Source organism: Lissotriton helveticus, chromosome 5_1 (genome assembly GCF_964261635.1).
Source record: "Lissotriton helveticus chromosome 5_1, aLisHel1.1, whole genome shotgun sequence".
Lineage (NCBI taxonomy): Eukaryota > Metazoa > Chordata > Amphibia > Caudata > Salamandridae > Lissotriton > Lissotriton helveticus.
Genome location: NC_136065.1, coordinates 1,254,632,225 through 1,254,655,308, shown reverse-complemented (window position 1 = coordinate 1,254,655,308; position 23,084 = coordinate 1,254,632,225). Strand labels below are relative to the sequence as shown.

The 23,084-nt window shown below is 47.6% G+C and overlaps 1 protein-coding gene across 3 annotated transcripts in view; it reads left to right on the top strand.

The window, feature by feature from the left end:
- Window positions 1-23,084, top strand: part of LOC144755269 (uncharacterized) — a 171,717-nt gene that overhangs the window by 58,243 nt on the left and 90,390 nt on the right. For 2 of the 3 annotated variants that reach the window (XM_078644033.1, XM_078644035.1), the window contains 4 exons: window positions 4,558-4,671; window positions 5,129-5,242; window positions 5,699-5,812; window positions 14,044-14,172. In XM_078644033.1, coding sequence (XP_078500159.1) covers window positions 4,558-4,671; window positions 5,129-5,242; window positions 5,699-5,812; window positions 14,044-14,172 — 471 coding nt within the window. The remainder of the gene's footprint in view (window positions 1-4,557; window positions 4,672-5,128; window positions 5,243-5,698; window positions 5,813-14,043; window positions 14,173-23,084) is intronic. The other variant, XM_078644034.1, reaches the window with a different exon arrangement.

The window sequence follows — 23,084 nt, the reverse complement described above, 5'->3', positions numbered from 1 at the left end:
ATTCCCCGCCTCGTCGGGTCTAGGGCTCATAAATTCCACGGTCTCGACAATTCTCGCTCCGGTGCCTATTCGACTCACGGGGTCACACTCTGCGACTCTGGGCAATACCTTGCTTAATCTCCACATCGGCCCCTCACGGCGGGATGCCTGGCTTTCACCTTGTGGATACCCTGCCGGGGTTTCTCACAGGGGAATACCAGGACGGGTTCCCTAAGCAAGCGCGGAGATGCCCCAGGGTAAGTCCTGCGCTATATAAGTTTCATACATTTACATTTACATACACCCCCTGCTCTGCTCGAGATAAGTGGTCCGCAGAACTGGAGCAAGAAATCACTGATCAACAGTGGGTGTATTGCTGTAAACAGACTGAACAAATTTCCCCTAGTAGTCGTCTACGCATCACCCATTATAAATTCCTACACCGTTGGTATTATACCCCGGTTAAGATACACAAATACCAGCTATGCGACACTAATAAATGTGATAGGTGCGGGCGGATAATGGCGATTTAATTTTTACATCTCGCCTGGGAATGTAGCCCTGTACAGAATTACTAGCAGCAGGTGATCACTGCGATAGAACTAATGACATCCTTTTTTTTTTTTATGTTTTTATTGTGGTGTTGACAGTAGACAATGATACAATTGCATCTGTATACCTGCAGGCAACAGGAGAAGAGCAGTAATCAGGGTGAGTTGTTGAACACAACCATTCAGTCCACAACCCTGAGGTCGGACGGCATTCCAGTATAATAAACCACAGTAAGAGCAAGTTAATACCCGCAGTGGACACAGCTAGACTAGACGCACCACCTTTTTTCTTTGAACAGTAACAATAACCAAAAACATAAGTCCAGCAGAGAGAAGTCAAAATAGTATACGTCCCAGCCTGAGTGTCCAGCTTCGACTAGTGGTGTTGCGGCGCCCAAATCCCCCGTTCGGTGTAAAACATATGGACAGGAATAACACAGGATTCATAATAAACATTGGCAGATCACAATGGAAACAAATCCCACACCCTCCAGCCTATACACCCCCACCCGGATCCCTACGGGGCATCGCCAATTCCGCCGTTGGAGAGACACAGAGCTCGCCACGGTATGAATTCCAGAGTCCCCATTTCTTGTCCCACATCTTGGGGCAGCCCCTTATTTTATACACAGTTTTTTCTGCTATCATGCATTAGTCCATAGCAGCCACCCACCTTATCACCAAAGGCCTGTCAGGAGAGCCCCAACCCATCGCCACCGAGCGTTTGAGCAACAAAAACCCCAGCGCCGCCCATTGCAACTCTGGAGCGGTTAGGTCGTTTGGCCCCCACATGTTGAGGATACATTCTCTAGGCGATGTGGGGAGCAGTTTGCCCAGGGAGCTGCTCATTTTGCGTATCGCAGCCGCCCAGAACCGCTGTATCACAGGGCAGTCCCACAGGATGTGGTAAAAGGTCCCAGGGAGCCCACAACCACGCAGGCACAGTGCGTCAGGTCGTCGACCGATCCTGGCCAGGGTAAGGGCGGACATGTATGCTCTGTGCAACACTTTTAATTGGATCAAACGAAACCTATGACAGATAGCCGATTCCCTTGGAGACATTAATGCCGCCCACCAGTCCTTGTCGTCTATGGGACCCAAGTCTGTCTCCCACTTGGCCCGCAGCGACAGGAAGGGGTCGGGGAGGTTATTGCAGAGCTTACGGTAGGTAAGGGAAATTGCCTTTTCAGGCAGAGGCTCTGACAACAGCCTGTCTTCCAGAGGGGAGGTGTCAGGAATAGAGGCAAAGTCAGGAAAGGCGATCTGAAGAGCATGTGTGATTTGTAGGTATCTAAAGAATTCAGTGGATGCCAGGGCGTACTTAACTTGTAGGTCAAAAGGACAGCAATTTACCCTTGTGTATAAGGTCTCCAACCTCAGAAATCCTGATCGCGTCCCACCTATCAAAGCCCCGGGAAAAGCAAAGGGAACCCAGGCGTTGTGCGGACCACAGAGGCGATGCCTTGGTAAGTCTGTTGGCCCATCCCAACCGTCTATTGGCTCTGTGCCAGATGTCTACCGTATGTGACATAGGCCCAATGTATCTAGATTTAGTGGATTTGCTATAAAGGGCCCCCAGATAACCTTCACGACCCGTTTGGTCTTTATCCAAAAGGAAAGCCGGATTTAGAGGTGAACCGTGTATCCAGTGGTTGATCACCACAAACTGGGAGGCCCAGTAGTAAAGACGGAGGTTAGGGAGGGCTATTTCCCCATCGTACCAGCCCTGAAACAGCTTACAGAGAGCTATCCGAGCCGTGCCGCCGTCCCAGAGCAGGGTTCTGAGTTCGCCTTCTACCGCCCTGAAATAGGAGTCCGGAACGGGGAAGGGGCAATTTTGTAGGACATATAGGAAGCGTGGAAGCGCTAACATTTTAAACAACGCTGTGCGGCCCGGGAGAGAAAGCGGAAGTGATCGCCAATGGGCAACGTCACTACGGAGTCTACGGAGCGGGCCTAGCAAGTTGCGATCATAGAACACCGTGTGATCGGGAGTGATGAAAACGCCAAGGTAAGTAAAATCATCCGTAGCCAACGTGATCGTGAACCCCCTGGGCAGGCGTGGTGGCGGGCCGTGTAACATGTACAGCACCGATTTGGTCCAGTTTATGGCGTAGCCCGAGTATTTCCCGAAGTTAGTGAGAACGTGGAACAGGCGGTTGATGGAGGACTGTGGGGACGACATATATATCAGGATGTCGTCGGCGTAGAGAGAGATCTTTTCTGTAGATTCATCACTCCACTTCAGTCCTCTGATGGAGACGTCGGTGCGAACCCAATGAGCCAGAGGATCCAGGGTGAGGGCAAACAGCAAGGGGGAAAGGGGACATCCTTGCCTGGTGCCCCGATGGAGCGGAAATCTCCGGGACGTGAAATTATTGACCCTGACTTGGCCAAGGAAGTCCGTATACAAAAGACGCACCCAACCAATAAATTTGGGTCCGAAGCCAAAGCGGCGAAGGACCTCGAACAGGTACGGCCATTCGATCGAGTCGAATGCCATTGCTGCGTCGAGGGATAATATAGCGGCATCGTGAGTCATGGTGGGTTGGCGACTCAACACGTTTTGCACCCTGCGAGATTCAGCGCCGTGTTTCGGCCCGGGAGAAAGCCGGACTGATCGGCGTGTATCAGGGAGGGGAGCACCAGGAGAAGACGAGTCGCTAGTAGTTTAGCCAGGACTTTGGCCCCAGCGCTGATCAGGGAGATCGGACGATAGGAGCTGCAAGCAGTGGGAGGCTTGGTCAGTTTCAAAATGACCGCAATTGAGGCCAGTCTTTGATCAAGGGGGAGCACTCCGAGTTCTAGGCTCTCCGTAAACATGTTGAGGAGGTGGGGCATAACGTCAGGAACTATTCCTTTCTGGAACTCAACAGGGACACCGTCGGGGCCCATGGCCTTGCCGGAGTTCACCGCAAAGAGCGCCGTGGTGAGCTTGTCCGAGGTAAGGCCAGCATCGAGGGCAAACCGGTCGGAGTCCGAGATGGTCGGAAGACGCATCTCCTCCAACAGTTGTCTGGATTCGGCTGCCGAATAGACATTGCAAGCAGTATAAACCTGTTCAAGGTGGTCGGCAAACATGTCCGCAATGTCTTGTGGATCCGTCGCCACAGACCCGTCAGGTTTAGCTATGGACGATATCCATCGGGATCCTTGGTCCCGACGCTCCAACCAAGCGAGCATCTTGCCTGCACTGTCCCCAAGTTCATAGACCCGATGCCGCGTGTGGAGCAGCCTCGCCTGTGCGGTCTCTTGGGCCAATGCCTTGTAGATCAGTTGTTGGGCACGGAGGCGAGAAGCAGTGGACTCCGAGAGTGCAGCATTATGGGACGCCTCGAGGCTAATGAGATCAGATTCCGCCTGTGTGATTTGCTCGGCGTGTTTACGCAGATGACGCGTCTTGAGGGCGAGAACTTCACCCTTTATAACCGCTATGTAGGGTGACAGCCGAGTCTACCGTGCCGACGTTTTCCGCAAAATATAGTTCCGTGCGCTCCTGCAGCGCCTCCCTAATATCAGGGATCCGCAAGAGCCAACGATTAATAACGATAGGCCCTCGCGCTACCTGGCGATTGTAAGTGAGGTCTACCACAAGTGGAGAATGGGAACTAATTACATCCTTAACATATATGTCATATACTGATGTTTATGTCATTGGTGATGGGTATGCTGTATGCTCCCCCACATACTGAGGTTTAAGTCCGAATGGTGATGGGTATTCTATGTGCCCTCCTCTTCACTCACCAATTAAATTAGATTGTTCCTTAAAAGCAATTGAAGGAAAAGTTCTGCATTGGCCAGTACAGTCAGTCAGCTGCAAAAATAGGCCACCCTGCTAAGAATAGATTGCAGAATTAAACATACACTATATTTACTCTCAATGACTTTAACAAATCTTCGTATGGTTAATGTGAAATCACTGCTAAGCAGAGTCCATAATTGTAGCATGTTTACTATGGAAATAAAAAGATAATGTTAATTATATCCTATAATATTCTAAATTGTGGTTATGTTTCTTTATTTGCAGGTGATATACATTCAAATTCAGATGTGTCATTAGGACTAAACCACGATAAAACCCAATACCAGCTGGGACCTGTGGATTCGGGCAGAAGAGAAAGCAACAATTGTCTCAACACAGGTCAGAAAGCATAGAAGGGAGGCCTTTTAACTTTTAAAAAAATGTCTAACTTTGAGACTTATCATGTGCTTTACTCGGAAATCTTTCATGACATGTAAAGAAAAGGATGGCGTTCTGGAGAGTATTGGGCCAAGAATAGTTTGTAAAATAAAAAGAAACATGTTATGAATATGTTTAATTCTGCAAGATGGAAGAAATTATGTATGTCATACCTGAATCAAAAGCTTTTGAGATCGAGACGCTAGATTAGTCCAAAATAATTAATCCTCTAATGTATGTGGAGGTGAGCTAATGTACCCAAAAGGGCAACTACATCTTTTGATATTGCTGTCTGATAGAATTCTGAAAGATTTTAATTCTTGTCCATAAGTGTAGCATGTTTACTATGGAAATAAAAAGATAGTATTAATTATATCCTATACTATTCTAAATTGTGGTTATGTGTCTTTATTTGCAGATGATATACATTCGAATTCAGATGTGTCAATCGGACTAAACCACGATAAAACCCAATACCTGCTGGAACCTGTGGGCTCGGGCAGAAGGGAAAACAACAATTGTCTCATCACAGGTCAGAAAGCATAGAAGGGAGACCTGTTTACTTTTAAAACAATGTCTAACTTTGAGACTTATCATGTGCTTTACTCAGAAATCTTTCATGACATGTAAAGAAAAAGGATGGCGTTCTGGAGAGTATGGGGCCAAGAATAGTTTGTAAAATAAAAAAACATGTTATGAATATGTTTAATTCTGCAAGATGGAAGAATTTTTGTATGTCATACCTGAATCAAAAGCTTTTGAGATCGAGACGCTAGATTAGTCCAAAATAATGAATCCTCTAATGTATGTGGAGGTGAACTAATGTACCCAAAAGGACAACTACATCTTTTGATATTGCTGACTGATAGAATTGTGAAAGTGTTTAATTCTTGTCCATAAGTGTAGCATGTTTACTATGGAAATAAAAAGATAGTATTAATTATATCCTATAATATTCTAAATTGTGGTTATGTGTCTTTATTTGCAGATGATATACATTCAAATTCAGATGTGTCAATCGGACTAAACCACGATAAAACCCAATACCTGCTGGGACCGGTGGGCTCGGGCAGAAGGGAAAGCAACAATTGTCTCATCACAGGTCAGAAAGCATAGAAGGGAGACCTGTTTACTTTTAAAACAATGTCTAACTTTGAGACTTATCATGTGTTTTACTCGGAAATCTTTCATGACATGTAAAGACAAGCATTTGCACTGCAATAGGTCTCTCAGCATTAAACTTTGAGTTACTGGCATTGTAAATGACAATGCTTTGCATTAATTTTTTTTTCTTTAATTTGCAATTGGTATATAAACATTGTTTGTGAATGGTTAGCTATTGGTTATGCTAAGCAAAGTTGGCAGTAATATAGAGTGCTAGTCTTGCTTGTTATAAGCATGCTGATTTAAAGCACTCTGATACTGCGGGTAAAGTTTGCGCCATATAAAAGTGAAAACTAATAAATAAATAAAAATAAAGCCTACCTGTACCACGTCCACCAGACCATAAATAACGTGCAAAAAGAAAAGACCATTCACCATCTCCTTCTAGAAATGGGGCTGCCAGGCCATAGACAATAAAATCCATTAACACCCAGGCACAAACGCAATTAACTGTAATTGTTTTATTCAAAACGGACATGGCCTCCAGAGATATAGCAAACCAACTATCTACATATCAATCAGTACCCAAACACAAAACCATATACTGAATGTTTCACCTCCAACCATTGTCACAACCACCAATCAAGCCAGAATGTCAGCCATCTCCAACTAAGGGCGCAGCAGATAGCAAAGACACATTATTATTTAAGACAAAGTCTAGACAGATTGCGGTTTTATGAAAACGTGGTTTTATCAACGAGTATAGTCACATGAATAACAACGGACATCAGTTTCAAAACTCCCTGTAACCTCTCTAAGCAAGACAGCGTCACTATCGTCTCCTTTGGCACAGATTATTCTGCATCCCTGTACACTTTTACCCGTCGGTACAAATGTGGAGGCGTTGCAGGGTCAGAAGGCAGCTATAATATTATATCATTGTAATATGTCCAGCAGATTCACAAAATGAGCAGCACCCAACCTCGTCCCCATCTCCAGTTTTTTAGTTGAAAGGATAACGCAGTTTTGGTTTCGATTGGTGTCCATGATGCTGGGCCCTGCCTTCCGTTCAGTCAAGGCTCTCCCATACAGAGGTCTCTGTAGCTTACAGGCTTTTCCAGGCGGTGTCATGGGTGTAATGGGGATTGTGTGAGCCCCACCCCCACCTGCTAATAACCGTGGTGCACAACTGCCCTGCACAGAATGTGTGGTGTAGCTACAGTGGGCCTGAGGCAAGGATGCAGCCCACGCCCCTTTCAACCATCTTTGGTGGGAAAGGGCAGAACTTTAGTATTTAATCGCGATCTGCCTCTACTGCACTACGATTTGCCCTACGGTACGGTGTCTTAGAAGCACTATAGACCAGGTCCTGCGTGTTGCTATGAAATACCAGGTGCAAGTAGGTTACCAAGTCAGCCTTTTCCAGTCCATCGCAGTACACTTGTTTCTTCACAAAGCACTACAGGGGCTTGGATACACGGAGACCAGTTTCAGCACGGGGTCACAATCAAGAGTACCAGTGACATCTTTCAGCAGTGCCAGGACACTCATTGAAGGGCAGGTACAGAGATTCTTTGCTGCTGCCATCCCTCCTCTCCCAGTTTGAGGGAGATAAAAGGTGCGCGGGTATCATTAATAGGGGGAATGCAGTAGACCGGAACTCTGCTGGAGTCCGAGTAGGAGAAGAGGGGCATGGACGACCGATGACACAGCACCACTGTAATTTAGATCATTTTACAGCAGACTTTTGTGAATAAATTGACTACAAAACTATTTCAGATAGTCTGGGCCTACAATGTTACGCTACCTATTATAATTATGTAAGAAGTAGAAGCATGTGCCTTCACTTTTACCTTCACTTTCCATTCATTTTCCATCCCCACTTCTTGTAAATACGTTAACTGTCACACAATATTATCGATAATGTGTGTATAAGGACGTGGAACTTAAATTGTACTTTGGCTAAATTGTCTGCTCTTTTGTGCCAATCAATCTCACAATAATATTAGTCGATGTAGATCGCACTATCGAGGCATTTGTATAACAAACGTGTTGGCGAGTTCCTCTTATGAACATTAGAAGAATGAACGGCAGTATCAGCCCTGCCAGGACTTCATGCTGTGTGACCTCGCATGTCTTTGAGTGGGCATAGACTCGACTGAAGCTACTTTGCCAACATTTTAATTTAATCTATATTTTGTAAACTTCAACTAAGAGCTATGTTCTTAGTTGGTTAACACGCTCGCATGTGGCTCGCAGAGCTGTTCTGAGCCAGAGGGTCTGTGATCTCCCCCTCTGCCGCCGAGTCTTGTAAAAATAAAACGCACCATTTTGCCAGCACTTGATCCGACCATCTGGATTCATATATAACTCTATAATAGCACAGCAGCGACTCTGTTGAAATTGCATTTCCTTTTTAAAGGCTGCGTGAGGCTGGCCGTGGGGGGTGAGGGCCACAGATTTCCGTACAGTGTGTTAGCCGATGTTTTGCAGGGGTAGGGCGCATACAGCTGTTTGCAGTTAGTGGTTCAATAGACAGGCCACTTCCTCTGTTTATTATAAACCAGACCGTGGCAGAGCGGAGGAGTGTGCAGGGTGGTAAAGAGGGTACAAGTAACCGTGGCAAAGCCGGGTGTCCGCAGGCGGGAAGGGTGTCACTGAAGGGCGGTTAGGTATGCAATGCACGAGGGGCTTTGTTGCCGAGAAGCCCTTACCTGCTTTCTGCAGCTCTGTCCGCAGCCCCTCCAGTCTGCCCCAGCCGGGCTGCCTGGTCCGTCCCACAGAAGATCACCGGGAGCTCTCTTGCATACTTCCCATGGCTACAGCAGTGCTGTGACTGCAGAGGGATCTTCCCGGTCCAGAGAGCATCGGTTTTTGGCACTCCAGCAACTCATCCCTTGACTCTGAAGCGGTGAATTCGTCCTGCACCGGGTCGCCCGCCATCTCAAACTAGCAGCCTAGTCAGCAGGGTCAGCCGAAGAGCACCATCGCCCTATGACATCACACCGGACCGAGTTGTTTTTTAGTAAACAACATTTTAAAGAAGACGCGGGGCATTGGTGAAGCGTGCGCGGTGCTGTTTTTAAACAAGCCCGTCAGAGGTCCGTGAACTCTGCTGCTTCCGTCTTTTGGCTTTGCAATACCGGCGTGGTCTGCGGCTCGCGCACTCGCTCGCGAAAGTGAAAGCGTGCTCGTCATCGCAGAGGAAACGTAAAAGTCATGTGAACTGTTCACGAGGCGCGTGTCGTGATCTGATTCTGCCACTACGGTAGAAGCTCACGCGCGCGACCAAATACCATTCACAATACTGCGCGCGTGTCTCTCCCATTGACAATGATGCGCCCATGGCCATCTCGTCTCCACTCGTAGTCGGCTGAGACGACGACTATAGTTCTCGCAGCGAGACCTAAAAAAGGATGGCGTTCTGGAGAGTATGGGGCCAAGAATAGTTTGTAAAATAAAAAAAAATGTTATGAACATTTTTGATTCTGCAAGATGGAAGAAATTATGTATGTCCTACCTGAATCAAAAGCTTTTGAGATCGAGACGCTAGATTAGTCCAAAATAATGAATCCTCTAATGTATGTGGAGGTGAACTAATGTACCCAAAAGGACAACTACATCTTTTGATATTGCTGTCTGATAGAATTTTTTTTTATATTTCTTTTTTATTAAAACAAGGCATCAAAAAAGAAAGAGCCCAGTACAGAAGAATCACATCATAACATCACATTACATCTCCCGGGGGGGGGGGGGGTTTGGGGGTTCAAGGTACATACATCACAAGAATTCCAGGGGATGGGGCCATATCAAACACGGAGTCTCTAGGTAGCACACAGATCTCTCCCCTGTATTGGTTCCAAGGCCCCCAAACTGATGCCCATTTTCGAGGTCGGCTCTCTCGCTATGGAAACAGTCTTTTCACGAAACATACACCAATCCAGGTCGTTTTTCCAGCCTTCAAGGGTAGGAGGCTGCTCGGATCCCCACTTCTGAGCAATATTCCTTTTAGTTATCATATAACTTAGTGTAGTCCATTGTGTTTGTGCCAAATTAAGATCAGTAGGCTCCCATATATTAAGGAGGCATCTCCTCGCCTCCGGCAGAACTGCGACCCCCGAAACCTCCTGTATCGTGTTATGAATCTTGCCCCAGTACTCGACGATATACCGACACTCCCAAAGGATATGGAGGAATGTACCTGTAAGACCACACTTCTGTCTACACAAACCTACGTCTGATAACCCCATCCGGACAAGACGGGGGCCTGTGACATAAACCCTGTGTAGTATTTTTAACTGAACAAGCCGCAATTGTGCTGGGATCGCAACCACTTTTGGAGAGGACACAGCCAATTGCCAGTCCTCATTATCCAATTCTATACCGTCTCGCGTCCATTTATCCCTCAACTGCCTAAGGAGATCCGCCCTATGATTAATTAATTTCTTGTAGATCAGGGAGATTGTTTTCTCGGGTAAATTACCATCTAAAATTCTATCCTCGAGAGGTAAGGCCTCAGGTAGGTCCTCCTCCTCAGACAGGGCTGCCTTCAATGCATGCCGGATTTGCGCATAGCGAAAGTACTCAGTTACCATCAATTCAAATTCAACCTGTAGTTCCTCGAATGTTTTAATCTTCCCCTTGCCCCAAATGTCACCGAAATTCTGAAAGTTTTTAATTCTTGTCCAGGACTTTTGTATAAAACATCTACTTGCCAAAGGGACTACATGTTTGAGAAATCGTTTTCTTGATTCCGTTGCCACATTTGGCACCATGCAATGAGTATACAAGTTCTGGCAAACATCTCATTGTATCAGGGCTATGATAACAGCCTCTCCGAATATGACAGCTCTCATATTAGCTCAGGGTTTAGGTTCTAGTAAGGTTGTGATTATACACCTTTCTGATTGTACTGGGCTCTGGACCTTTGTCCATTGTTTTTTAAATTGCAAATATTTTTGGGGTATGTTGTTTGCTTTCAAATTAAAATCACCAATATGCTTACATCCTTCTGCGTGTATTTCAATATAATAATGGAGCATTCTTTTAGTGTCATAAATTACCAGAATTTGAAAATGTAGTGCCATGCTGCATGCATGTAACGATTAACTAGCCAACTTGACTACACAAGAAGTCTACTGTTGAATTTCAGAAGCCACTGTGTAACTGGCATCAGCGTTATTGGTATCTCTTCTCTTGTAAAAGTTGAGAAGACACAGGGTCTAAAGACTCTCTGTTGGGTAATTATTATGCTCAAACTTTGACTATTCAAGGCTCTGCATATGCAACGGCTGTGTTTTTGAAGGGGCTCAGTTTTGACCAACATTTCATGCTCTGAGTATAGTATGCTGGAACTTTTATTGTTTCGGAGTTCTTATAGCATAATTCAGGATATATAATTGCTCCATCTTAGTTTAGTTAGTGAGGAAATACTTGTTTATTGCGTTGGCCAATTTCTTTTTAGATAATACCTTGGTTTCACAAAATGTTACTGTAAAGAAACTCAGATTCTACTTGTGTTCCAGTTCGGTTGTCAACTAAGGCTCAAGGTGATCACCCCCAGTCTGACATTCCTAATTTGACATTGTATAATTCTTTGACAGAGCACTTAATTTTACAGTGCCACAATCACTTTGTGTCATAGCTGTGAGCACAAATAGCCGTCCCATGTGAGATCTTCCCCTTTATGAATCATATTTGATGGTCTCTGGAGGGAGGAGTCAGTTGTCCAGCTCACCTACATACTTCACTTCAGAAAGTTCCCAAACAGGAAGCATTTCTTTTTAAAGAAGAACCTGCTTATTTGATGGACACTGGCTGCTTAAAAAAAAATCCATATGGGAAAGCAAAAGAGAGGATAGCCGTCTGCTTGCCAGCCGTCATCCCTGCAGTCAGAGCAGTTCACAGGGGTTCCTAAAATGCAGCTGGTGTGAAAACATGCAAATGGACAATTTGCGATGTAACATATGATATAGATTGCACTGCCAATTAAACACCATTCGAAAACCTTTGTGGTGTGCCATATACACATCCCTGATTTATACACAGGGAGAGTATGTCAGACCACATTCTCCAGTATGTCACAAGTATGTGAGGTGTGGTGCAGCTGCCAGGGCAGCTGACTTCGGAGAACAGGGTTCACGGTTTGATCCCCGGCTCCGGCAGCAGCTCAGCTCAGCACCATGTGACTCTGGGCAATAGCTCACTTAATTTCCATGACGGCCCCCAGCGCCTTGAGACCCGTAAGGGTGAGTAGTTTGCGCTTTACAAATACGGATTGACATTTATATTGACATTTAACACACAGCATAGTACTATGTAAGCATAGCAGACGGAGCGCTGAAACTTTTTAGACACTCACCTTCAGTCACTAATAGATCTGGGTTAGACCCATCATCATTCCTTAACTCACTTCACCATCCCAGTTCAGACCCAGCCATACGCAAATCAGTAATACGGAAGTGGATATGCTAAGCAGAAAAGCCAGTACAATGCACGAGTGGGAGCTAAAACAAGAAGTGCGGATGCATATCTTTAAAATATGGGGGGGACAGCAAATAGGCCGATTCCCGACACACAATAACGTGAAAACCCAAAGCTCTGCATCCAGGTTCTACAAGCCACAGCCACTGGGGAATGTCCTGTCGATAAGATGTTCAGGGAGATTTGTACCCCTCTCCATCAATTCCAATGATACCAAAGGTAATCCAGAAGTGCAGGCAGGAGCATTTCATCCTAATCCTGATAGCCCCATAGTGGGCTCTACAAGCCTGTTTTTTAGGCCTGATGGAGAAGCCCAAGGACAGTACATCACACTCCCAGCACACCGAGACCTGCTGATGATGCAGGTTGGGCAGGTATGGCACCGGAACCAAATTCACTCAGTTTGGCAGCATAGCTCCTGAGGATGTAGAGTTTAGTCACCTCAGTTTTTTAAGGAGAGGAATGGTGATTTTGCAAGAAGCAAGGTGACCAACAACAAGGATATCGTGAAGACATCTGATGCTGTGCCTTTGGAAACCCTGCCTTTCTGCTAATTTTGTATAAGGAGGGAGAACTGAAAGGTGGGCGGAACAGGATATCTGACATTATTCGGTGAATGTACTGTTGCCCCACTTTTAAATGACACTATAGCTGCTGAAACCGTCACAATTTGTATCAAGAGCTGAATTTTATTTGACACCTTCAAAAGCTATCTTATTGACAAAAATAACTCTATAAAAGGATCAATGTCTAATTGAGATCTATTGTTGTGACGTTCCTAGAACGTTGCATTCTTCTCTGCCTCTGACATCACCTGCTCCTACATAGAGTATGTTCTTCACCACAATCAACTGCATAACCAACTAGAGGTTGTAAAATTGTCTTTAGATGTACCTGGAGCCAGAAGCGAGGGAGGGAGAAAACAGAGACCAAACGGAGAACCCCTAGATCTATTAGCTGCACACCCAAATGCACCTGTCGGAGGCATCAAGCTAATCCAACTTTGAAAAAACCAGCTGCCGCTTTGGTATAAGTTGTTTCAGTCCTTTTAACTATCAAAGCAGCCTTTTTACAAACCAGTCTGATACTTAGCTCCATGTTGCGTAGTCCACTACCAGCAGAGCTTGCCTCTGGGTGCCGGTTCCTCTCAGAAGTACCTAAGACACTATTGTGTTTTCTTAAATTTGTCTTGTTATTATTAGGACAAGATTGCTATGGACTTTCACTGAAGCATCTTGGAATAAACATTCCATAGACCTTCATTGGAAGCACAATTTGAATCTTCTTTTGGCTCTTATTTAATGAAATTGAGTATACTAATTGCTGCACCTCGGCGACTTCTAAAGAGAAAGTTTTGAGCTTGAGCTGCACTGTCTAAAGATGAGATAAATTGATCATCCATGATACAACAAGGAGGTCTTTGCTTTGCCGTTGTCCATAAACTTCAGTATTTTTCTTGGATCAATGCTAAAGAATTTGAAACTTCTAACCACTCTCACTACTCCATTTAAAGTTTTTCTAAAAAGCATATTTGAATGCAGTACATATCACCCGGCATTTTGACTGCTGCTTCTGATTGTCGGAAAAATGAAAAGTATCAGGCTATTTGGTTGGCTGATGTAGGGCAGCTACCTTCTTATTCTTTGTTAATGCCTCATCTGAACATGTAGCACATATTAGAATATGTATTTCAAAAGCTAGCTGTTGCAATTGTCCATTGCTTGATAATTATTTTCTTTTATTCAGTAGGTCCGATCGATTCTAATCCTGATGTGTTATTTGGAATAAATCAAGAGAATAAACAAGAGAGTAAACAATACTTGCATGAGCCTCCGCACTCAGACCCAAGAGAAAGCAGTAATTGTCTCACCACAGGTCAGTAAGCATTGACTGAAAATTACAAATATTTAATTTATAACAATATGTAGGCTTCACGTCTGCTCCTGTTCATGTATGACTGTATATGTTTTAAAGGCAGCGAAAGACAGATTGTGCTCGGGTGTCTGAGAGTAGGAAGTGAAGCACTGATCTTTTTTTCTTTTTTTGAAATTACATTTTATTGTAAACAACAAAGATCTGCATGTACAATTTATCTTCTGCAAAAAACTTCATTACAGTCATTTCATTACATTTAGAAACGTACGACTTCACAACTACCCTCTCCATTATTACACTTCATCATCCGAGGCACTTTCCTCCTCCGGGGGGGGGGGGGAGGGGGGTGCATATAGCTCCTCTATACATATTCCATTTTCCCCATATTCTACTCCATTTTTTGGGACATGTCGTGTTAATAAATGTGGCCTTCTCCACCACCATGACAACATCCATATCATTACTCCATTGCACCGCACTTTTGCGCAGTGTTCCTCTTGGCTATCATCATGCCTGTGTAAAGCACTGTTCTTAATTAAAACACGCACCAACGTGTCAGGCATGGCATACATCAGTCACTCTTTTGCTGTCGTAGTGAAAGGATCATTAATTGAGGAGTATTTATATATATATATATATATCCGCTCAAATTTTCCTCCCCACCAAGGAAGGAATGGCCGCACTCGCGTGGTCGTTTTGATTCAAATTAATTTTTATTCAGCAAACAGTTCGCACAGGACGCGTTTCGGCCTGCGCGCCTTCTTCCTGCTGTGTTTTTGTGCAAAGTAAATAAGCGCCATTTTATGTACAAACATCGCATTATTTCCGGCGCCACCATTAACATGGAAAGTGGACTACAACTTCACCTTCATTTTAGGCGCCATGTTGTGCATATATATATATATATACAATATTCCTTGTATTTAGCATAATTATTTCAAGGACGAATTCATCTTGGTATGACAGTTAATACCACATTTTTGCACTGTTTTTAGAAAAAACAAACAAAATTGATATATCTATTTTTTAATGTGTAAGTTTGTTGTGTACTGAGAAACTTCTCACATAACATTCAATCAATCAATCAATCATAACATTTGTATAGCGCGCTACTCACCCGGAAGGGTCTCAAGGCGCTTGGGGGAGGGGGTCCGCTACTGCTCGAACAGCCAGGTCTTGAGTTGTCTCCTGAAGGCGAGGTGGTCCTGGGTCAGCCGAAGGTGGATGGGGAGGGAGTTCCATGTCTTGGCCGCCAGGTAGGAGAAGGATCTGCCTCCGGCGGTGGCTCTTCGGATGCGTGGTACGGCGGCGAGGGCGAGGCTGTTAGACCGTAGCTGGCGGGTGGGCGTGTAGAAGGTCAGGCGGTCGTTGAGGTACTTGGGGCCCAGGTCGTGGAGAGACTTGTGTGCGTGGGTGAGGAGCCTGAACGTGATCCTCTTGTTGAAGGGGAGCCAGTGCAGGTCCCTCAGGTGACCGGAGATGTGACTGCGTCGGGGGATGTCCAGGATGAGTCGGGCGGATGCGTTCTGGATTTTTCTGTAGCTTGGCTGTGGTTCCGGCGTAGAGGGTGTTTCCGTAGTCCAGTCGGCTGGTGACGAGGGCCTGGGTGACCGTCTTCCTGGTTTCGGTTGGGATCCATAGGAAGATCTTGCGAAGCATGCGTAGGGTGTGAAAGCATGATGAGGAGACGGCGTTGACTTGTCTGGTCATCGAGAGGGAGGAGTCCAGGATGAAGCCCAGGTTGCGTGCGTGGTCTGTTGGCTTGGGAGCGGTGCCCAGGGCTGGGGGCCACCAGGAGTCGTCCCAGGCGGAGGGTGATGGTCCCAGGATGAGGACTTACGTCTTGTCTGAGTTCAGTTTCAGGCGGCTGTTCTTCATCCACTCGGCGACGTCTTTCATCCCTTCGTGTAGGCTGGTTCTGGCGGTGTCGGGGTCTTTGGTGAGGGAGAGGATCAGCTGGGTGTCGTCGGCGTAGGAGATGATGTTGAGGTTGTGTTGGCGTGCGATGGCGGCAAGAGGTCTCATGTAGACGTTGAAGAGGGTGGGGCTGAGTGATGATCCTTGCAGAACGCCGCAGATGACTACGGTGGCTTCTGATCGAAACGGGGGGAGGCGGACTCGCTGTGTTCTTCCGGCGAGGAACGAGACGATCCACTCCAGTGCCTTCTCTTGGATGCCAATGTTGCTGAGGCGTGGTATTAGGGTGCGGTGGCAGACAGTGTCGAACTCATCGGAGAGGTCCAGGAGGATGAGTGCCGCTGTTTCCCCGTTGTCGAGCAGGGCTCGGATGTCGTCGGTTGCTGCGATGAGGGCGGTCTCGGTGCTGTGGTTGGCTCTGAAACCGGACTGCGAGGGGTCGAGGGATCCGTTCGTCTCGAGGAAGGCGGCAAGCTGTCTGTTGACGATCTTCTCGATGACTTTGGCAGGAAAAGGAAGGAGCGAGATGGGGCGGAAGTTTTTGAGGTTGGTGGGGTCCGCTGTTGGTTTCTTCAGTAGGGCGCTGAGCTCGGCATGCTTCCAGCTCTCCGGGAAGGTGGCGGTGTCGAAGGAGGTGTTGATGACGTCTCGGAGTTGGGGTGCGATGGTTGAGTTGGACTTGTTGAAGATGTGGTGGGGGCAGGGGTCGGTCGGAGATCTGGAGTGGATGGTGTTCATCGTGCGGGCTGTGTCTTCGGTGGTTACCGTGGTCCAGGTGCGGAGGGTGGCGGTGGGGGGCGTTGGTTCGATGGTTGAGTGCGTTGGTGGTGCGCCGAAACTGTTGTGGATGTCGGCAATCTTGCGGTGGAAGAACGAGGCGAGGGAGTTGCAGAGATCTTGTGAGGGAGTGATGTCGTTGTTGCCGGTGCTGGGGTTGGAGAACTCCTTGACGATGGTGAAGAGTTCCTTGCTGTCGTGGGCGTTGTTGTCTAGTCGTTCCTTCAGTGATTTCTTCTTGGTGGTGCGGATTAGCTGGTGGTGCTTGCGGGTGACGTGTTTGAGGGCGGTCATGTTGTCAGTGGTCTGGTCGAGGAGCAAGGCTTTCTCCAGGGAGCGGCAGGTCTTCTTGGAGTCCTTGAGTTCGTCGGTGAACCAGGAGGCCTTCTTGCTTCTGGGTCTGCTAGGAGGGTTCTTCAGTGGTGCGAGTTCGTCGGCGCAGGCGGTCAGCCATTGGGTGAAGTTGAGGGCTGCTTCGTTGGGGTCCGTTGTGCTGGTGGGTGGGTTCTGGCTGAGGGAGGTGGTGAGCTGGTCGGCGGTGATCTTGCTTCAGCTTCTGTGAGGAACCTGTTGCGGGTGGTGGTGGGTTGTGGTTCTTCTGAAGCTGAAGTGGACGCAGCTGTGGTCGGTCCAGTGGAGTCCGGAGGAGTGGCTGAAGGAGATGTGCTTGCTGGATGAGAAGACGGGATCAAGCGTGTCGCCGGCGTAGTGGGTGGGGGTGTTGACCAGTTGCTTGAGTCCGAGGTTGGTGAGGTTGTCCAGCAGGGCGGCGGTGTTGCGGTCCTTGTTGTTCTCCAGGTGGAAGTTGAGGTCCCCTAGGAGGATGTAGTCGGCGGAGGGGAGGGCGTGTGGGCTGATGAAGTCCGTGATGTCTTCGCTGAATTGTGTGCGTGGTCCCGGGGGTCTGTAGATGAGGGTGCCTCTGAGGGTCGTCTTTGGGTCGTTGTGGATCTGGAAGTGGAGGTGCTCGGCGATGGCGAAGGTGTTGTTGGAGTCGGTCGTGATGCGGATGGTGTTCTTGTGGACGATGGCGATGCCTCCTCCGGTCTGGTTGACGCGGTCCCTCCTGATGATCTTGTACCCGTCCGGGATGGCGATGGCGATGTCGGGGGCCGAGGAGGCGTTCATCCATGTTTCCGTGAGGAAGGCGACATCTGGTGATGTTGTGTCGAGCAGGTTCCAGAGTTCCACGGCGTGTCTGTGGACGGAGCGGGTGTTGAGCAGGATGCACTTGAGGTTGCTGCTGTTGTTTGGCTTGGCGGGTGCGGTGCAGGTTCGGAGGCAGGTGAACTTGCAGGTTCTGCAGGTGAAGGGTCCGTGAATGCGTCTCGGGCGGCCTGGCAGCAGGCGGGGTTCCGGCCGGCATTGAGTGCGTTGAGGGCGGCGGCGTCGTAGATCTGTCGGGTCGTCTTGCATCGGTGGGGGCCAGGGTTCCTGGCACTGGGCGCGGTCCAGGCGCGGACGGGCGCAGACAGGCTTGCCTTTGGCGCGCCTTCGGCGCACAATCGGCGCGCCCGCTGCGCGTACGCGTGCACTCTGCCATAAATGGAGAGTGGGGAGGGGCGAGGGAGGAGCAGCTGGGAGGCGGGAGCGGGGTGGCGAGTGGGGGGGAGCGTGCGGGGATGCCGGAGGGAGTGGGGGTGGGGCCGCGGGGGGGCAGGGAGCGGGGTGGGGCAGGCAGCAATGAGGGGAAGCTAAAGGGCACACACGATAACGGCGGCAAGAAGAACAGTAACGCAACGAAAAACAACAGGCAGCAAGAAATACAGTTACAGAATCACGAAAATCACAAGCACAGAAACTAACTGAGCAAGAAGAACAGTAACGCAACGAAAAACAACGGGCAGCAAGAAATACAGTTACAGAATCACGAAAATCACAAGCACAGAAACTAACTGAGCAGGGGCCAGCCAAGACAGGGGCAGTCTTGAGCTTGGCAGCGGCGGCAGCAGCGGGAGGAGAGCGGGCACACTTGGGGTGGCCACGCGGCAGGAGGAGCGACCGGGCCGACCAGGTCAGGTCAGGTCACCATTACATCTGATATGCATTTACACATAATCAATTGGAAGACATCAACGAATAACAACAAGTATCAATCGCTAGGGTCTTCAATCCAATGCAGGTCAGTTGTGCTGCAAGATAATATTTTAAAGTTGAGCCACCTATCCCGCCTTCTCGCAATAGAGGCATCATCTTTTTTATAGTCTGTCTTTTCCTTTCCCCCACTCAGCTCAGATCAGAAAGCAGACTGTTTATTTCTCTGAAGAAGGTTTTAAAATCATGGGTATTTCTTTGAAAAAAGTACAGTAGCCATGGTAGTATTTTTATGATAGTTCTAGCGACTCTGCATAGAGGGGATAATGGCAATTTTTGCCAGACTAGCTGAGTCGCTCACACTTATGCCACCACTCTGCTCGAGTTACCCTTAACCAACTGTGCATCGTCACAATACAACCAACGCCCTAAATACTTGATGGTGGCATGTTCAACAACTGTTCATGGTTCTTAGCCCAAGCCTGACTCACAGAGCCCTTCACGCCCAGGGGATATAAGAACGACTTATCCCAGTTGATTCGTCCAGTCTTGAACCTAGCGTATGGGTCTGAATTACTAGACCCTGCTTCTGGAGGACTTCAACTAAATAAGGCCATAAGAGAGTGTCAGATGCCTTCTCTATGTCTAAGTTTGCCAATATAGCACTTTGTGGTAGACAGTGTGATCAATTCAAGATGTGAAAAAGGCAGCTAAAATTCCTATCAGTGTTCCTATCGGGAATAAACCTGTTTTGATCCCGGTTCCCTAGCAATTACATCAGTGGGGCCAATCGGTTTGCCAGCACCTTGCCCAATGTTTAATTTTCCGAGTTCAAAAATGAATGGGGATGGTAAAGTGAGAATTTTAAATGTTTTAAAAAGTTTAAGTAGCCAGCATCAGAACTACAAACGAAAGATGCATCAACTCGTCCAGCAGTAGGAGAGTCCAGGGATCTTGTATCATAATTTTAATGATATTAAAACGCTTGATTAATCATTCCTAGCAGCCTGGATCACAACCATTGTCTATGGAATAATAGAGTAATTCATGCTTAGCAAATATCGCCAGTAATATCATGAGGGGATGTTGACGTTTGATCAGGGTATGTTAAGTGCCACCTTGTCTGGAAGCCCCCCAGTGAATGCCTGAGCTTGTTCTTTGGCAAGGTAGGAGCTTAGTTGCTCCCATATATCTTGAGGTGTGGCTGTAGCAGGTAACATAGTGGCGTAAAGCTCCGCATTGGTATTACAAGTTAATATATAGCGGGCCATCCCCCATTGTGGGGAGCAGTCCCCTCATCCAGTGAGGGCCGCTTCTGTTTCAGCTGTCAATAGGAGCAGCGCCACCAACTGCTGAGTAGGCTTTGGTAGTTTGGATACCCCATTTACACAAGATCAGGGTGTCAGGTACCCGATACAAAATAATTCAGGAGATCTCAGCCTGGACCACTGCACAGTAAGCATCAGTATGACCACACTACCACCCCACTTGGAGAAAGGTAGAATGTGGTTGGTGGCAACGATGACAGGTGTGTTATTTGGTGGCATCTACGCCATGTCATTTTGCTGGGGTACAGTGTGTGCAAGAACTTTAAGCGTAAGACTTTATGTTTATAGTTCTTGGAGATCCTTCCAGTTGGGCACAACAGTACATCCATTTACGGATGTCCCACAGGTATCCCAGGTCTCTCTCTCATTATAGCACGGCAGGAACTCGGGCCAGTGGGCTTGCACCCACAGTGAGTTTATAGATGTGTGAAGCCCAGAGTGCATGGTGAAGTCTGTGATATGAAAATATCTAAAGTGTTTGTGGATGGTCTGTTACAATATTGATTGGACGTTACACAGTGAAACAGGTTCCCTGGTTCCCTATTGTTATGTTTAGAAAGTGCTGATTTAACAAACATTTCATTAGTTCTAGGTATAACAGTTTTATCGATGGCTGGTCCCTGGGGGAGTAGGGAAAAGACAGCCCACCATACTACTTAACTTATGGCATGCCACCACTTTATCCACAGTTTCCCTTAGACATGACGTCTTTGAGAAGAGATATCTTTGCTAGGTGCCTGCGCAATGTTCTCACATTCCACCAAGATATAGGGTATGGGTGGCTGAGGTAGGTACCATTTATGAGAAGTTGGCCTGGCATATGCTGCCCACTAGTTATAGTGGGCACCTTGCACCAGTCCAAACAATCCTTATTGATGATAGGTTTAAGTCAACCTTTATTTAAAGCTATCCTAGTGGTAGCTATGGAGAGCAGCTTTCAGGCTAAGTCTTGAAGGAGTGTAAAGCAGCTTGGTTTACCAGATTATAACCTCTTGAATGACAAACTGAAATGGGAACCACACAAGGTATATATAAAATATATGTATTTATTACTAAACACTCTCTACTAACCTCTTTATGAGATTAGAGAACAAGATACACAATATCAACACATTAGAACGCAAGTAAATAGCACAATATACAATGGGCAGGGGGAGACCAAACCCTATATTAGGATAGTGGTATAAGAACCATGACTTGACTAGACAGAGGGCCTAGAGCACCTAGAATCACTGGGACCCCAAGGAACAACCCACAGTATGACACAGGGGACCCACGGGGGACGCATGCAGTGTGAGAACACAGCTGCAAGCTCTGTACAATCCTATGGGAAAGTCGCAGTTAGTATTTTAAAGATTAAGGACACTTCGGAGAGGATTTGGAGCCAACCCTTTTAGACTTAGAAGGTTCTAAGGCCAGCACCCATGTGAGCACCGGAGCACTTGTGTTATCTCACCCAGGGAAGGCGGGTGCATAGGTGCCAAATGGTGTCGGGAATCATTGCTGTTTTCACTGGCGAGTTGCTGCAAAGTGCTGATGCTGTGGAAAGGAAAAGTGTCCGATGCGATCCAAGCCTGGATCGGAGGTGTGAAGAACCTGAAAGCAGAGGGGACAGAGTCTGGGTCACTTCAGGGTGACCAGGGGCACGGTGGACCAATGCCCACCAATGTCGGATGTTTCAGGTGCGATGAGGTGAAGCTTGACTCCGGTGCCACGGGGAGCAGGAGACGACGACGACCAGAGTCCGCAGGCGAGTTGTCCCACAAAGGATGTCAAGTGCTGGGGGGTCGGTGTCCGTATCGGATACCAACAAGCCTTGGCAACAGCAACCCCCCCCCCCCCCAGTGAGAGTAAAAAGGCTTCAGGATGGACCAGCAAGGTCCAGATAACTCCCCAAGCCAAGGAGAGTCAGGGCACGTCTGGAGCAACCAATTAGCCTGTTCAAAGTTACAGTACCCTTCTCAGGGACCCACAAGTCGACGGACAAGGGATCGCGAAGGGACCTCGAGAGGAACCGGTAAATACCAGCCCACTGGTCACTCGTGGAGTGTAGGCCTGTAATCTTCGGTGGAATCACTGCACAGGGTCTGGACTACAAGTAGCCCAATGCACAGCCCCAGGGATCGCTAAGAAGCATATGCTGCTGCAAATGGTCACGGTGTCCAGGGGTTCGGGTTGCACGGTCCCCACGAGGGCTTTGGATCTCAGGTTTGCTGAGAGCACGGATCGGCCTCGGGAAGCTTGAAAACCCACCTCCTGTGTTGCAAAGTCTTCGGAGTCCTTCAGGAGCTGCGTAGTTGCAAACCGGACAGATGCGTCTTTGGTGCCTGCCTTGCAGGGGAGTAACTCCTTTACTCCAAGGGAGATTCTTTGGTCATCCAACGAAATGTACATAGTTGAAGTTCTGGGATTCTGTAGCAGAGTTTCGTCCAGATAAATCTAAAGTCCTGTAGTCAGGGGTTCCACCTTTATACCCAAGGAAGGGGTGGGTCAAACTCTGGGGACCCGCCTATGGGAGGGTCAGGACAGAGGGGTGGCTACACCCATATCCTTTGTCCAGTTTCGCCCCTGCAACCGGTTTGAGCTGGACTATGCACAGGGACACCAAATGTGCCCCCAGTGCAGAGATCAAAGCACTCTTGGAGTGCACCCACCCAGCCCCAAAACACTAAAGTCTGTCTGGGAGGTGGTTATACCTTCCTCTGACAGGAAACCTATTGTCCAGCCTCCCCTGCCGGAGTTTAGTCCAGTAGCAGGAGGGCAGACGTGTGTCTGTGGCTGGCAGCATCCATCTTGTGATGCCAGGGTTCTGTTAAGCTGGTACCGGGTGTACCGGTGTAGTCGTATTTCTCCCAC